This window comes from Scyliorhinus torazame, chromosome 17, assembly GCF_047496885.1.
Source record: "Scyliorhinus torazame isolate Kashiwa2021f chromosome 17, sScyTor2.1, whole genome shotgun sequence".
Lineage (NCBI taxonomy): Eukaryota > Metazoa > Chordata > Chondrichthyes > Carcharhiniformes > Scyliorhinidae > Scyliorhinus > Scyliorhinus torazame.
Window position 1 is genome coordinate 135,646,742 of NC_092723.1, and position 18,055 is coordinate 135,664,796.

Here is an 18,055-nt window from a genome sequence, read left to right on the forward strand (position 1 = left end):
CAAAGTACTTTATCACTTCATCAGAGTTCTTGCTTTCCTCTTCACTGTCAAAAGCGAAGGTATTGCATATTTCCACTGCTTGAGGACCTTCTACCATGAGCAGCAATGCAAGACACCTCTTGTCACCTCTCACCAACGCAAATTCACCATTGTTTATTGCGTATAGTTGCAGATGGCCGCAGTTCACCAGGACAGCGGAAGAATCTTTGTTTGTTCTTTGGCGTATTTCACCTCATCTTCTCTGTTATAATCTTTAAATGTTCTGCACTCCTGGTACCATGTTGTGTTCTGCCATTGCCACTGCAATGATGTACACAGAACATCGAGTTGTTTAACTAGAAAGATGATTTATTAACAAATACATGGAAAGATAACACAGGAACTATAATGCAGACAAAGGCTACTAAGTGAATTCAGTTAATTCTCCTGTAACCCATGTCTGCGTGCGTTTCACCCCCACAACCCAAAGATGTGCAGGCTAGGTGGATTGGCCACGCTAAATTGTCCCTTAATTGGAAGAATTATAATTAGGTACTCTAAATTTATTTATTTTAAAAAGAAATTCTCCTGGAACTACTCTAAGTGCGACCTACTACCAACTGGCAGGTGTCTCCAGTCACGTGATGGATGTCTGACAACACCTGCTGGTCGGAAATCTTATCAATACTATGTGCACTGATATACAACTATATACATTTATGTGAACATGAATATCACCACAACCTCCAACAGCTGTCTCCTTTTGATGTTCCTGTGTCCACCTGATGTGCAACTGTGTGGTGCTAGATTGTGCCCAGAAGCCTGGCCACTAATGTCATCCACCTAGGTATGTGCCTCTGCGCTGATGGAAGGTGCAGGTAATAGCTGTGCCGCCTCGATGGTGGTCTCCTTGGAGCTTTCCTCCGAGTTGGTCTCTTGGGTGGTGGGGGTGGAACGACTCCGGATGGCCCGGTCTCATCAGATGGAGATCCTGTGAGACAATGGACATGTGGTCAGTCAGAGGGAAGGATCAGTTTGTCTGACATGAACTACTCATGTGAGGCAGGTGAAGGAGCATTGTATCCTCATCTCACTTCTCTGGTGCAGGCCAACCTTTCTGTTGGTGGCTGCTCGCTCCTTGGGCAAGCCCACAATTCCCAGGGCCCTTCCTCATAGCGGGTGAGGACTCAAATCTCTGAGACTCTGCCTCCTGTCTTGGCCCTTTCCTGGTTATTATGGGCTAACTTCTCCGCGGGAGTAAAGAGCGGGCATTTCAAGCCACACGCTTGATAAGTCAGGAGGGTCTCTCGTAGGTGGAATGTGTTGGCACCTGGACATGAAGGGGTTGTGCTGGTGGGTGCCAGGGTGTTCTGAGGGGCAAGCATGAAAATCAGATGTGGGGAGGATGCGAGGTGTTAGCCAGTGATTTATGGGGGTGGGGATTTTGGAATTTGAAGGGTTGCAGTGGGAACTGATGCCACGACAGAGAGGTTGTAATTTACCCTTGCAACGCGGTGAAGGTCGTTTGTCTTCTTCCTACCTAGGTCCTCTTGGTCATGCTGCTAGCACTGACTGCCGCTGACATTGCCTCCCAGGCAGCATTGCTGACCCTGCTGCTGGTTCTCCGCCCTCCTTGGGGGTACAGGATGTCCAGGTCGGCTCCACCAAAGTGAGGAACAAGTCTGCACTCGCCATGCTTGTTTGTTGACTGGGAGTGAGTGGTGAGGCAGAATTTAAAAGCAGCTCCCCCTTGTTAGTGGTGTGCTGCTCAGGCGGTAGTCTGGTGAATTAGATGGCGAGGAAGCCAGGCATGCCGAGAATCTCGTGGGGATTCATTTCTGGCACTAAGTGCTGTTGAATACTGGACTCGATCTCACCAAAGTGGCCGTCGTGAAACATCCCCCCAAACATGTTCAAAACTGGACTTTGAAATGTTTCTGTTGAATCATGCCCAAAGAGTTGTAAGTTGTAAGGGCAATATGCAAGAAGTCCATGTGATGGAAATTTTAAATAGTAGCTCAAGTTGGTTATTAAATAAGCCACAATAAAGACTTGTGATTCCATTTTTAAAAGAGTATCAGTTAACACAGTCCAGTGTTAAAGTGAAAAAGAGAAGGTGGTAGTTCTCTTACCTTGGTTAGATCACTAAATTTCTATTATCTTGGAATACAGATAACACTTACCACCACTGCATCTAGCATCTTGCTTTTGGTGGTCCACATGGGTAGGTGGAGAATGAAGTGAATGAGTTAGTAATGGCAGGTTAAGCATTGAAGGTAGGTGGAATGATTTAGGGAAGACTTACTTAAAACATTGATTTAAAAATCAGGACATTGAGTCTTGAATTCTGCAATCAATTACAATAATCCTTGTTCTCTGCTAGGTGAAAAGACAATGAAATCAAGGGCAATGAGCATCTTGATGTGGATCTGTGGGCTGGATAGAACACGTGCAAGTCTGCCTTTTGAAAGCACTGATCATCGATATATTACCTCACTATATGAGGAGCCCTTCCGGCGTTACATCGTCAATGCTAATTTAATCATTTGTCTAACTGTCATTCTCTTTCTTTATTGTTATTTTGCTTAAGACAATAAAACAATCTTATGTATGCAGAGATGCACTGTTTTTTTTTATTGAAACTCTCCATATACATCATAGATATATCATCTGTTACATAGGTAGGCTGTCGAAAATTCACATTGTGGATATTGGATTTAATTTCCAGGATATGATTGAAGAAGGATTTATAATACTATATTGATTGTATTTTAATACAGTTTCTTTTAGTTATGGTGTAATGTCTCAAAAATGGTGCACACCTCTTCTTTCTCTTTCATTGCCACAAAATAAAGATTTAACAAACAATTTTCACAAAAATAGTTAGAATTCATAGTTTGAACAAGGTTCTAACTAGAATGTTAAAGAGGGGACAGAATGGGGTTTTCTTTAGATCATGAGTGGGCACATGAGCTCTGTTGCTTGTAATTCCTGCAACATGTTGGAACTTCAGGACATTTCATGTCTCTTGGGAGTGCCATCAGCTTCTTCAGCTTGAGCTCAGCATATCTGAGCGTGAGTGGGCAGTTGGAGTCACTGAGGAAATTCAGGGAGGCTGAGAGTTTCCTGTGTACCTCATCCCAGGAGATAGCTACAACACAGGCAGTAAGAAACATCAGGTTGAATTTGAAGAGCTGACCTCAACTGAAAATGATCAGGATGTAAGATTAAACAAGGGTACTGTTGCCAAAGGTGTTGTGTGTTGCTCTGAAGAGTTCCATGGCAGACACAAGCTAGGGGCAGCATGGTAGCACAGTGGTTAGCACAGTTGCTTCACAGTTCCAGGGTCTCAGGTTCGATTCCCGGCTTGGGTCAGTCTGTGCGGAGTTTGCACGTTCTCTCCGTGTCTGCGTGGGTTTTCTCCAGGTGCTCTGGTTTCCTCCCACAGTCCAAAGATGTGCAGGTTAGGTAGATTGGCCACGCTAAATTGCCCTTGGGTTAGGTGGGGTTACTGGGTTACGGGGATGGGGTGGAAATGTGGGCTTAAGTGGTTGTTCTTTCCAAGAACCTGTGCAGACTCGATGGGCCGACTGTAAATTCTATGATTCTATGAATCCACAATAGTAGAGGGGCGGCCAGATTCACAGGATTATTACAGCACAAGAGTAGGCTATTCGGCCCATTATATCTGCACCAGCTCTCCAAATGAGCATTCGGACTTAGAACCATTGTCCAACATTTTCTCTATACCCTTGCATATTGTTTCTGTTTAAATAATCATCTCATGCCCTCTTGAATGCCTTGAGTGAACCTACCTCCAACACACTTCCAGGCAGCGCATTCCAGAGATGAATCACTCACAGTGATCTTTCTCACATCACATTTGCTTCTTTTGCAAATCACTTTAAATCTTTGCCCTCATGCTCGATTCTTTTGCGAGTGGGAACGGTTTCTCCCCACCTACTCTTTCCAGCTCCTCATGATTTTCAACTCCTCTGACAAATCTCCTTTTAGTCTTCTTCTCTCCAAGGAGAACGGTCCCAACATCTCCAATCTATCCTCAAAATTGAAGTTTCTAATCTCTGGAACCATTCTTGTAAACCACTTCTGCACCCTTTCCAATATGTTCACTTCCTTCCTATAGAGTGGCGCCCCGAACTATACGCAATACTCCAGCTGAGGTCTCCCTATCAAAATGCATCACCTCACGCTTCTCCTTCGGAAGAATAGTAAGAGGTATGATATACTGGGGCAGCACAGTGGCACAGTGGTTAACACTGCTGCCTCACAGCTCCAGGGACCCGGGTTCAGTTCCAGCCTCGGGTGACTGCGTGGGTTTCCTCCGGGTGCTCCGGTTTCCTCCCACAGTCCAAAGATGTGCAGGTTTGGTAGATTGGCCATGCTAAATTGCCCCTTAGTGTCCAACCCTCCACCCAGACACACACAACGATGGGAATGGAGGGAAAAGGTTTAAATTGAAAAAGGGATTAGTGATGAGATTATTCTTTGTTGCCGATGTATCTCTTTGTAGCCAGCGATCTCCTAAACATGTATTGACTCTGAAACTGTAGATTGTAGAAAGCTCTCTAAGTCAACAGGCAGAGAGAGAAAGACATTTTAAAGCTGCCTCATGGGGTTAGTAGGTTACGGGGACAGGGTGGAGGCTTGTGTTTGAGTAGGGTGCTCTTTCCAAGGGCCGGTGCAGGCTCGATGGCCGAAAGGCCTCCTGCACTGTAAGTTCTATGATTCTTCAGCATATGTACCAGTCTTATTCAAATCTGGAGATTGCTCAGAGTGATAATACCCAGAAGGAATGCTCCCAAACCATGGTACCAAAGAGTATGGGACTGCATGGATGGGACTAGCAAAGCGTACAAATGCAGACATTATTGGAGATTCCATAGTCAGGGAGATGTGTATTTCTGGAACCATCACCATGAGTCATGCATGGTATGTTGCCTCCCTAATGCCAGGGTTAAGGGCATCACAGAGAGAGTGCAGAATATTCTGGAAGGGTGTGAGTCAGAAATTGTGATACATGACATAATGCATGGTGCAAATGATAACCTGCCTCCCAACCATTGACTCCATCTAAACCTCCCGCTGCCTGGGGAAAGCGGACAGTATAATCAAAGATCCCTCCCACCCGGCTTACTCACTCTTCCAACTTCTTCCATCGGGCAGGAGATACAGAAGTCTGAGAACACGCACGAACAGACTCAAAAACAGCTTCTTCCCCACTGTCACCAGACTCCTAAATGACCCTCTTATGGACTGACTTCATTAACACTACACCCTGTATGCTTCATCCGATGCCAGTGCTTATGTAGTTACATTGTATATGTTGTGTTGCCCTATTATGTACTTTCTTTTATTCCCTTTTCTTCTCATGTACTTAATGATCTGTTGAGCTGCTCGCAGAAAAATACTTTTCACTGTATCTCAGTACACGTGACAATAAACAAATCCAATCCAATCCAATCCAATATAAAAAGGCCAGGCACTTAGGTCCCATGGTCAGATTTTCAGGAACTAGGGAGAAAATTAAAGAATAGGACTTTGAAAGAAAGGTTATTCCTCGTGCCCCCTTCTTGTAAGAATCAAAATGGGAAAATAGAGAGAATCAAGATAGGGCTTAAAGCAAGGTGCAGGAGTGGGGCTTCAGGTGCTGGTGCATTGGGGAAGTTCTGGGGAAGAAGGCACTTATTCTAAAGGGACAAGTTACACTCAGCAGGACTCAGGTGTTCACAAGTGTGGCTGGGGAAGGTTTAAACTATACATAGGTACAGAGCACTTGGGAGCAGGAGGAGGCTTTTTGGCTTTTTGAGCCTGCTCCGCCATTTATCACGATCATGGCTGATCATCCAACTCAACAGCCTATTCCTGCTTTTTCCCCATAGCCTTTGATCCCATTCTCCCCAAGTGCGATATCCAGCCGCATCTTGAATATATTCAATGTTTTTGCTTCAACTACTTTCTGCGGTAATGGGTGAAGAAATGTCTCCTCATCTCTGTCTGAAATGGTATACCCTGAATCCTCAGACTGTGACCCCACCCCGGTTCTGGATACACCCACCACTGAGAACATTTTGGGAACTGCATCTACCCTGTCTAGTCCTGTTAGAATGTTATAAGTCTCTATGAGATCCCCTCTCATTCTTCTGAACTTCAGCGAGAACAATCCTAACCTAGTCAATCTCTCCACATATGACAGTCCTGCCATCCCTGGAATCAGTCTGCTAAACCTTTGCTGCACTCCCTTGAGAGCAAGAACATCCTTCATCAGAAAAGGAGACCAAAACTGCACACAATATTCTAGGTGTGGCCTCACCAAGGCACTGTACAATTGCAGCACCACATCCCTGCTTCTGTACTCGAAACCTTTTGCAATGAAAGCCAACATATCATTAGCCTGTTGCACCTGCATGCTTACCTTCAGCAACTGGTGCACAAGGACACCCAGGTCCTGCTGCACACTCCCCTCTCCCAATTTACAACCATTCAGGTAGTAATCTGCCTTCCTGTTTTTGCTTCCAAAGTGAAGAACCTCACACTTATCCAAATTACACTGCATCTGCCATTGATTTGCCCACTTGCCCAACCTGTCCAGATCATGCTGTAGGATCCCTGCATCCTCGTCACAGTCCACCCTCCCAAAGATGTGCAGGTTAGGTGGATTGGCAATGCTAAATTGCCCTTAAGTGTCCAAAAATTGCCCTTCGTGTTGGGTGGGGTTACTGGGTTATGGGGATAGGGTGGAGGTGTTGACCTTGGGTAGGGTGCTCTTTCCAAGAGCCGGTGCAGACTCGACGGGCCGAATGGCCTCCTTCTGCACTGTAAATTCTATGATCTGCAAACTTTGAGATGTTACATTCCCTCATCCAAATCATTAATATACATTGTAAATAGTTGGGGTCCCAGCACCGATCCCTGTGGCCCCACTAGTTACTGCCTGTCAATTTGAAAAGGACCCATTAATTCCTACTCTTTGTTTCCTCTCTGCCAACCGGTTTTCTTTTTTTTAAACAAACAATTTTATTGAGGTTTTTTTTAGCATTGTAAACAGTTACAGCTGACAGAAATGTGCAAACATCAATATAAAACCATCAGTATAAAACCACTACTTCAATCAAACCATATTGCACATGCCCGCTCCTCTCCCCTAGACACTACCCGCCTATTTATCCCTCCTACTCTACATTAATCTCCCCCCTCCCCCACCTCTTCCTCTACCCCCCCCCCCCCCCCCCCCCTGCTGACGTTCACTCTCCCGCGAAGAAGTCGATGAATGGTTGCCACCTTCGGGCGAACCCCAATACAGATCCCCTCAAGGCGAACTTAATTATTTCCATACCCAGAAAACTTGACATGTCCAAAAGCCATAGTTCGGTCTTCGGGGATTTTGAGTCCCTCCATGCCAGCAGTATCCGCCGCCGGGCTACTAGGGAAGCAAAGGCCAGAACATCTGCCTCTTTCTCCCCCTGGACTCCCGGGTCTTCTGAAACCCCGGAAATTGCCACCTCTGGACTCATCACCACCCTTGTTTTCAGCACCCGGGACATGACCCCCACAAATCCCTCCCAGTACCCCCTAAGCTTAGGACATCCCAAAAACATGTGAACATGGTTCGCTGGTCCTCCCGCGCATCTAGCGCACTTGTCCTCTACCCCAAAGAATTTGCTCATCCGAGCTACCGTCATGTGGGTCCGGTGAACGACCTTAAATTGAATCAGGCCGAGCCTGGCAGATGTTGCGGTTGAATGCCAACCGGTTTTCTATCCACCTCAATACACTTCCCCCAATCCCATGTAATCCTGTAATGTGGTAACCAGGGGCGAGATTCTCCGACCCCCCGCCGGGTTGGAGAATCGCCGGGGGCTGGCGTGAATCCCGCCCCCGCCGGTTGCCGAATTCTCCACCACCGGATATTTGGCGGGGGCGGGAATCGCGGCGCGCCGGTTGGCGGGCCACCACCCGCGATTCTCCGGCCCGGATGGGCCGAAGTCCCGCCGCTAAAATGCCTGTCCCGCTGGCGTAGATTAAACCACTTACCTTACCGGCGGGACAAGGCGGCGCGGGTGGGCTCCAGGGTCCTGGGGGGGGGGCAAGGGGCAATCTGGCCCCGGGGGGTGCCCCCACGGTGGCCTGGCCCGCGATCGGGGCCCACCGATCCGCGGGCGGGCCTGTGCCGTGGGGGCACTCTTTCCCTTCCGCCTTCGCCACGGTCTCCACCATGGCGGAGGCAGAAGAGACTCTCTCCACTGCGCATGTGCGGGAATGCCGTCAGCGGCCGCTAACGCTCCCGCGCATGCGCCGCCTGGAGATGTCATTTCCGCGCCAGCTGGCGGGGCACCAAAGGCCTTTTCCGCCAGTTGGCGGGGCGGAAATTCGTCCGGTGCGGGCCTAGCCCCTTAAGGTTGGGGCTCGGCCCCCAAAGATGCGGAGCATTCTGCACCTTTGGGGCGGCGCGATGCCCGACTGATTTGCGCCGTTTTGGGCGCCAGTCGGCAGACATCGCGCCGTTTCCGGAGAATCTCACCCCAGAACTGAGCTCAATACTCCAGTTGTGGCCTCACCAGTGTTTTATACAATTCCAACACTACATTGGGTGGGGAGCCTAGCCCACCCACAAAGTCCACCTATTCCACCCCCCAAACCCCATCCCTGGCCAGCGCAGACCGGCCCACCCCTCAGACCCATCTGACAGAGCACCGAGGCAGATTGTAACAGTGTGAACAGATGTTCAATATTTACAGATACATGCTCTAGCCCCTATAACTAAACTGTGCTCTGCACCCGTGCCGACTTAAGTGGTGTTTAACTTTCTGGCCTTACTGGCCCTAACGTTACATCTAGGTGGATTCCCAGATGATACATCAGGAGTGGAGGTGGCCTGCTGTAACTCCCACCATGCAATCTGGGTCCCCGTTGGCAGCATCTTCTGGGGCAACCGGGCCTGGATGGGCCCAGATGCTGCCCAGGTGTGCCAGGTGGCATGGTGCATCCTGTTCTGCCCGCTGCATACCAGATGCGCCAGGGACAGGACGGGATTGGGGGGTGAGTCCGAGGTGCTGCAGTGTTCCAGCACCTCCCCTGTGGGAGTCACCGGCATAGGCCCCATCACCTCCTCGTCCCTCAGGGTGCCCAATGGACCACAGGCTATTCCATGGAATGGGGATACAGGCTGAGCGAACCCCTGAGGCACCCCCACTCCCCCACATGGCACTGCCAGTCCTGGAGGCTTGCTCTAGTCTCGACCAGGGTCTGCATGCTGGCGGCCATGGAGCACAGGGAGTGGACATTGTCTGGAACTGCACCACATCACCCATTGACTGTGCTAGCACCTTCTGAGTCTGCCTCACATGAGCCAGTGACTGCACCATCTCCCTCTGAGACTGGGTCACCTCCCTCTGTGTCTGTGCCATGTCGGCCAGTGCCGCCAATATTCTCAGCCTTGGCCTGCTGTGACTGGGCCACGCTCAGAAGTGCCACTGCGGTCCAGTTGGCTCTGGCACATGGCTGCCTGTGGGCCTCAGCCAGCACCTGCACAGAATGCACCAGGCCTTGGACATGCTGATCCATACCCTTGACCCTCGCCCCAATGCCTCCACTGCGGATGCCACCTGTGCAATGTTGGCCTAGGTGGCACGCATAGGCGGCACCACCTCCTGCTCCACATGATTGGGCTCCTACAACTGCGCCTGCAGGTGCTGGTTGCTTGTCAACATCCCCTCATGCAGTCCCTGGGTTGCGGCTGCATCGCCACGATCGATGGCACTGTCCGTTCCAGAAGCTCGAAACCCATCTGGATGGCAGCTAGTTCCTGGGTTGGCCCACCCTCCAACTGTCCTCCCCTCAGGTGTTCTTACCTACACCTGATGTACCAGATCAGCTGTATCGTGCGCACCAGATAGTGTCCCAGGAGCCTCTTCACTAACATGCTGAATGAGGTGAGTGTCTTTGGGATGGTGGCAGTGTTAGAGACAGCTGTGATGGGAAATCTGTGTCATACTCGAGCTGTAGGGTGTCTTGGGTCTCAGGTCCATGGCTCGCGTCTGTGCTGCTCTCCTCATCACTACTCAGCCCCCGGGTCTCCGGCTGTGGCCCTGGCTGGGGGCGGGGCACACCAGACGGGCTCACCCCAACACCAGCAGGAGCTGCAAGACACAAGACAAGACGCATGATTAGACTGCGAGCTGGTGGGGGGAGTGGTGGTGGTGGATGAGGCGAGGGTGAGGGTGGGAGTGAGGATGGTGTGAGGGTGGGTGTGAGCATGGTGTGGGGGTGGTGTTGGTAGTGGCGGGGGTGGGAGTTAACACACGTGTCACTGAGAACTGCAACTTAGCAGAGTGTCATATCCTCGCCCTTTCCTCTGGGCCGCCCACCACGTCCAGGACCCTCTGCTCAGTCACGGGGAGAAGGCTGCAGGTCTGACAGTCTCCCTCCAGTCTTCTCCCGCTCCCAGCAATTATGGATCTTCTCCGGTTGAGGGTGGGGTGGGGTGGGGAGGGAGGTGGGGGGGGGGGCTCTCCTCCACTGCTTCCAGCAGTTTCTCTACCGCGTCCAACTCAACATCAGTAAACATGGGGCCGTGCGTCTTGCTGCCATCTTGTTGGCTAGGATGGTATTTGGGGGAGTGAAGTGTGTATATGCAGCTCAGCTTGTCAGCCTCCTGAGTGTCAATCGCGAATGCAGAAAATCCAGCACAATTTCTCATTGGAATCAATTAGAATCGATTGTGTTCCACATGGCACCGGTGCTAGCCCCTCCACAGTCGCTGAATTGCTGCCAGTATTGCTGACATGGAACTCCAAGAATTATTTTGCGCAGGAACAGAAAATCCAGCCCGACACATTTCAAACAGTGCAGGAAACCTGTGTGTTGGCAGTTAAAGCCAGAATTCAGAGGAAAAGATGTTATGGGCCAGAGTTTAGAGAGCCCCAAAGTGTATCATGGAGTTCACCTGACCCACAACTTTGAATAGATTGTGGTTAAGGGGGGCACACGGCCCTACTCTGCAGGTGTGATGTAACAGAGATTTACAGTACTTTTAAATTAAAACACTGTTTATTTATGAAACCAGTTAACACTTTATAAACCCACAGTAATTTTAACAACTATCAACACCAATAAATCCCCCAAAGAATACAGTACTCTATAAGTAACTCTTAATCTTTCCTTGCAATATACATAAGACAAAAAGAACCCTCTTTACAGAAAGACATCAGGTTTAACTTCACAACTGAGAACAGTTACCAATTTGAAATCACCAAATGAACATTCATAAGCTTGCACAGATTCATACACACCTTGCTGTGATTGCAGCTTTTCCAAATCTAAAACAAAACTAAACACACCCGGTAGCAAACAGCCTAAAGCGAAAGTAAAAGCAGACAGACGGCCCAGCTCCACCCACTCTCTGACATCACTGATAAACACCCATTTCTTAAAGGCACATCCACTACAGCTATTTTTATAAATGAATGAAATGAAAATGAAAAAACACCCATTTCTTACAGGTACTCTCACATGACAAAGATGCAGTCAATTGCATATTTAAATTTCAGCCCCTCCAGTTGAGAGGCTGCTTTCCACAGTTAATTGTGGGAGTCATCTGGTTCCTACTGGGTTCCCAACACCAGTAAGCATCCCTAAGAGGGATTGATAAAGTAAACATAGACCAAATCCTCCCCCTTGTGGGGAAATCTAGAAAGAGTGGTCACAGATATAGGTTGAGAGGCGGTAGATTTAAAACTGAGATGGGGAGGACCTACTTCTCGCAGAGGGTGGTGAATTTGTGGAACTCACTGCCCCATAATGTGGTGGAATCCGAATCATTAAATGGTTTCAAGAGGGAGCTAGATATATTTCTGATTTTAAAAACAGGTTAAAGGGATATGGGGAACAGGTGGGAAGGTGAATTTGAGACCAGGAAGAGATCAGCTATGATCTAATTGAATGCCGGAGCAGACTTGAGGGGCTGAATTGCCTACTTCTGCTCCTAATTCCTATTTTCCTAGGACACTCAAACCATAATGCTCCACACACCCCAACCTTGCAGGTTAAAATTCCTCCCAATATACTCCTAAAAGATGTAAAGGAAATACAAAATAAAGTTCTGTGGATGCATGGAGCGATTAAGACTAAATTAAAATTTAAATGACAATTTACAGAATGTTCATTGGAACCTTCTATTGTGATGTGTGGCTGCTGTTTGGTTTTGAATGTGGTAGTTAAGATACATGGAAAATTCAGTCCCTCCTCCCAAACCCATTTTCTACATGGTCTGAATATTGCCAAGATACCTGACAGCAAGCCTCAGAAAACGTTACTTTTTTAATAACTGTTTAATCTCTCTGAGACTGATACACCTGAAGGTCATCAAACAATTGAAATGGCTTCATCGGTTTTCACTGCCAGCTATGCATCCACTAACATATCCCAAAGTGAGAAACTGGCTACAGTGGAGAGAAACTCACTGTACATGAATCTTCAAGACCTGCAATGCTTCCTCAACAAGGTATGGCACTGTGTATTGGTGATTGTCATGGGTAGGTTTATCTAGGGCTCTATTGGGGATGTGTCCATCAGATGAATTTGTGTCTTGATTGTTAAAGCGGTGGCTTTTCAGAGCCTGCAATAAGAAGTCCCGAGGAGAGAGGGGCATGTGGACATGAGACTGCACCTGAGTGAGACATAGATTGAGTGAGAAGTTGGGAAATGGTCCAGTTGGGAATTCAGTGCACAGGGACAAAGAGGTGCCCTTTTTTCTACCTTTTTTTCTGCCTTCAGTATTTGGTGATTTTCCTTCCTTGTCTTCAAGCATCCCTATCAGCCGAGGTGGAGATGGTTAGTAGCTTCAAATTCCTAGGGGTACACATCTCCACAAATCTGTCCAGGTCCACCCACGTCGCGCTACCATCAAGAAAGCATAATAATGCCTATACTTCCTCAGGAAACTAAGGAAATTCGGCATGTCCACATTAACTCTTACCAACTTTTACAGATGCACCATAGAAAGCATCCTATTAGGCTGCATCACAGCCTGGTATGGCAACTGCTCGGCCCAGGACCGCATGAAACTTCAGAGAGTCGTGAACACAGCCCAGTCCATCACACGAACCTGCCTCCCATCCATTGACTCCATCTACACCTCCCGCTGCCTGGGGAAAGCGGGCAGCATAATCAAACATCTATCCCACCAGGCTTACTCGTCCAACATTTTCCATCGGGCAGGGGATACAAAAGTCTGAGAACACGCACGACCAGACTCAAAAACAGCTTCTTCCCCGCTGTTACCAGACTCCTAAACGGCCCTTTTATGGACTGACCTCATTAACACTACACCTCTGTATGCTTCACCTGATGCCGGTGTTTATGTAGTTACATTGTGTAGCCCTATTATGTATTTCTTTTATTTTCTTTTATTTTCATGTACTTAATGATCTGTTGAGCTGCTTGCAGAAAAATACTTTTCACTACCTCGGTACACGTGACAATAAACAAAATCCAAATCCAAGCTAGGTGAGTGCAGCTTTCTGAAACTGCAGCTGATGCTGATTCTTTTTTTTTAGAAAATATTTTATCGTAGCATTTGTAATTTTCACAGTTTAACACATTAACATTTCTTAAACAACCACACGGGCCCAAACACGCAAACCACAAAAAAACAAAAAACAGTAAACAACGTCCCCTACTACCCCCGCCCTATCCCCTAATTACCCGTATACTAAGTTCCCTGTCCTTATCTAATATTGCCATGCCTCTTATTTTCCTCCCCCCCCACCGCCTTTTCCCCTCCCCCCTTACTGCTGATGTTCAATTTTCCTTGAAGAAATCGATGAACGGCTGCCAATTAAGAGGCAATTTAGCGGCTGGTTTAGCACACTGGGCTAAATCGCTGGCTTTTAAAGCAGACCAAGGCAGGCCAGCAGCACGGTTCAATTCCCGTACCAGCCTCCCCGAACAGGCGCCGGAATGTGGTGACTAGGGGCTTTTCACAGTAACTTCATTTGAAGCCTACTTGTGACAAGCGATTTTCATTTTCATTTCATTCATCTCCGGGTGAACCCCTGAATTGATCCTCTCAAAGTGAACTTGATTTTTTTCCAGACTGAGAAACCCTGCCATATCGCTGACCCACACTCCTGACTTCGGGGGCTCCGAGTCCCTCCATCCCAGCAAAATCCCTCTCCAGGCCACCAGGGAGGAGAAGGCCAGGACATCAGTCTCCCTCCCCCCCTTTGGCCCCCGGATCTTCCGATACCCCAAATATTGCCAGTTCTGGACTCGGAGTTACCCTCCCTTCCAGGACTTCTTTTTTTTAAATTTAGAGTACCCAATTCATTTTTTCTAATTAAGGGGCAATTTAGCGTGGCCAATCCACCTATCCTGCACATCTTTTGGGTTGTGGGGGCGAAACCCATGCAAACATGGGGAGAATGTGTAAACTCCACACGGATAGTGACCCAGAGCCGGGATCAAACCTGGGACCTCGGCGCCGTGAGGCAACTGTGCTAACCACTTGCGCCACCATGCTGCACCCTTCCAGGACTTCTGACATAACGTCCGCAAATCCCTGCCAGAATCCCCTCAATTTCGGACATGCCCAAAACATAAGTACATGGTTTGCCAGGCTACCCCCACACCGCCCACATCTGTCCTCCACCTCCTCAAAGAACCTGCTCATCCGGGCTACCGTCATGTAGGCCCTGTGGACCACCTTGAACTGGATCTAGCTAAGTCTGGCACACGACAAGGATGAAATGACTCTCTTCAAGGTTTTTTCTAACAGTTCCATTTCCAGCCCTCCTACCAGCTCCTCTTCGCACTTCCTCTTCACCTCCCTGATAGGGGCCCTTCCCACTCCATGAACTTGTATATCTCCAAAACCCTCCCCTCTCCAACCCCTCTTTTTGACATCACCTTACCTTGTAGTCTCCTCAAGGAGAGGCGAGGAAAGCTTGGAACCTGCCTCCGTACAAAGCCCGCACCTGAAGTTACCGAAACCCTTTCCCACCCGGCAGCTCAAACTCCTCCTCTAGTGCCTCCAAGATCGGAAAGCCCTCCTGAATGAATAGGTCCCCAAATCTCTCAATCCCTGCCCGCTGCCATCTCTTGAACCCCCCAACCAGCCCCCCGGGGCAAACCAGTGATTGTCACAGATCAGTGACCACACTGATGTCCCCTCCAGTCCCATGTGCTACCTCCATTGTCCCCACACCCTTAGCCCTCAGGGCTGCCACCACCACAGGGCTTGTAGAGTACCGAGCTGGTGAGAACGGCATTTAGCAAAGCCTCTAAACTTGTACCTTTGTAGGATGCCGCTTCCACTCGCTCCCAAACCGATCCCTCCCCACTACCCACTTCCTGACCATCGATAGGTTGGCCACCCAGTAATAAAGCTCAGGAAGGCCAAGCCCCCCTCTCCGCTACCCCATTCCAGGAGTGCCTTCTTTACTCTCGGGGTTTTGAATTTGAGGGGAACTTGCCTGTGCATAATTAATGAGGTTCCATAACTTCATTGCAGTGTTAATGTAAGCTACATGTGACACCAATAAAGATTATTATAAGTGATTAATCTGGCATGGGATCCTGCCAATCTGGCCTGCGGGACAGGCACTGCCAGAACCCACTGCCACTGCACTTAGTCTCAAAATGGGAGAACTCTGCCCATTAGCTTTCTTTTTCTGTTTTATCTTGGCTCTATATGTTTATGGATAACCAGGGGGCTTAGGTATTAGCAGCATCACCCTTTTTCTTTGTGGGAACATGGCGACACTATGCTTGTAGAATCCTGCCTTTGGGTGCCTCCCACTGATTTGACAGCTTTTCCTTCTAATAGCTGTACCCAGATCACACTTGCCAGCTCACCTCTCACCATTGTAAAATTTGTCTTCCCTCAATCTAGAACTTTTCCTCCTTTCCTACCTTTGCCCTTTTCCATAATGAAGCTAAATCTAACTATATTATGGTCACTGTCTCCAAAATGGCCCCACCGCTTTGTCCGTTTGCCCAGCTTCATTTTCTAATAATAAATTTAGAATTGCACCCTTTTGTTGACCTTGTTATGTGCTGGCTTAGCAAGTTCTCTTGAATGTACTTCAACAATTTTGTGCCCTCTATACCCTTCACATTATTCATGTCCCAATTGATATTGGGGTAGTTAAGTCTCCAACTATTACTGCCCTATTGTTTTTGCACTCAGAAATTTGCCTTTGATGTACCATTTAGTATATCATCCCTCTTCATAGCTGTAATTGATTCTTTAATCAATAATGCTGCACTCCAACTTTTTTATCCCGCTCCCTACCCTGTCCAAAAATTCTAGATCTGGGAATGTTGAGCTGCCCTTTTTGCCCCACCTAAAGCCAAATTTCCGCTTTACTGATGAAAATAATGCTGCCATGTGTCTATCTGTGCCCTCAGCTCAGTTTTATTTTTGTGATTGGTGCCAGAACAAATCAGAGATCAGGTGTAGAGATAATGCGTACGATCCTGTGAAGCTCCTGGCAGCAGGAAACAAGGCTGGTGGTAGGGTGGCACTTCATTGGATCCATAGCACCCCTACAGTGCAGAAGGAGGCTATTCAGCCCATCGGATCTGCACCAACCCTCCGAAAGAGCACTCTATCTGGGCCCACTCCCTGCCCGATACCTGCAACCCCGCGCATTGATCATGGCCAATCCACCTAACCTGCACACCTTTGGACTGTGAGAGGAAATCGGAGCACCCGGAGCGAAACCACGCAGACTCCACACAAAGTCACCCAAGGCTGGAATCAAACCTGGATTTCTGGCGCTGTGAGGCAGCAGTGCTAACCACTGTGCCGCCGTGCAGGAGGCACGATGTCAGCAGCTCAATGGCATGATGAAAGTTGGTTATGAATTTGGCAGCAGACAGAGGCAGACCATGCTTCAAAATGGCAAGTGGCAGGAATCCTTTTTAATACATAAATATGTTATGCATGTTCATTAAAACACAACTTTGTCAATTAAATTGTACTTTTGGAATTAAGTATGCAGCAAATGAGTAACGCGTGCCTTCAGATTCACCACTGTTTAAAGGTGATGTTTTGGAGGCAAGGTGGTATTCCTGGTGGGTTTGGACTGAGTAAGAGCTGCTGTTCTTGTGTTGGCAGCTTCGCTGAACCTGGGGAGAGAAGGCAGTGATGCATTAAGATTGGATGGCTGGTTGTAAAATGTGATCAGAGGGAGGAAGGTGGGCTACGTGATAAAATCAATGATTACAGACAATAAGGTCAAGCATAATTTTGGGGAGATTAAGGGTTATTCAGGAAAGGTCAATGTTGAGGTCCTGAAAGTCTAGGATAACAGAGGGAGGGTTGAGGATGATGGTTGACAGGTTGAGAGTGACAGGGATGGTTCCAGTGTTGCGGGGGGCTGACCAATGATGCCGGGGGAAGCTCTAGGGTTAATGATAGTTGGTCAAGGATGATGGGGGTTGGGTTGTGAGTCACCAAAAACTTGACAAGGGTGATGGAATGAGGGACTTGGGTGATGGAGGGAAGTTCATAGGTGACTGAGAGACGTTTCAGGGTAATGGCTTCCAGTTCCAAGGATCTGGGCGGTGGGGAGGCAGGGGTGGTGGTGACAGAAGGTAGGAGGGTTTGCAGCATATTCTGGGACTACAAATTCCTCACAGCCAGCCATTGTGATGTTGCTGGATGGCAAGCAGTGAATGTCTGCCTGGATTCCATTTGAAAATGGTGCCAAGACTTTCAATCCCATGAGGTAATGGTCATATCTGCCCCATGGTTGGCCAGAAGTCACGCATTGCATATCTAATTAGCTGGCTACCATGTGATTACCTGTGACCAGCCACTCCATCTCCAAGCAGATGTGCTGCGCACTTCCGCTCCCGCTGCCGAGGTCCTCAACGAGAGAAAATTCTGCCCAATATACGTGGAGCATCTGGGGAGAGGACATCCAAATTATCTGGCTCACATTAAATCCCATTACTGCCTCATATTTAACGACTCATGGTTCAGGGTTCATGATATGACACCTTTAAATCATTGCGAATGTCAGGGTTAAAGTTGCATTGTGGTTACACC

General features: G+C 48.3%; 2 protein-coding genes across 2 annotated transcripts in view; both read left to right on the plus strand.

Moving 5' to 3' along the window:
• Nucleotides 1-2,568, plus strand: part of LOC140394170 (sodium/myo-inositol cotransporter 2-like) — a 402,805-nt gene extending 400,237 nt beyond the window's left edge. Inside the window, exon 16 of the mRNA XM_072481110.1 lies at nt 2,363-2,568. Coding sequence (XP_072337211.1) covers nt 2,363-2,568 — 206 coding nt within the window. The remainder of the gene's footprint in view (nt 1-2,362) is intronic.
• Nucleotides 2,569-12,302: 9,734 nt separating this feature from the next.
• The window catches only part of LOC140393581 (testis-expressed protein 47-like), an 88,852-nt gene continuing 83,099 nt past the window's right edge, over nt 12,303-18,055 (plus strand). The window contains exon 1 of the mRNA XM_072479858.1: nt 12,303-12,499. Within this exon, the coding sequence (XP_072335959.1) occupies nt 12,374-12,499 (126 nt within the window). The 5' untranslated portion in view covers nt 12,303-12,373. The remainder of the gene's footprint in view (nt 12,500-18,055) is intronic.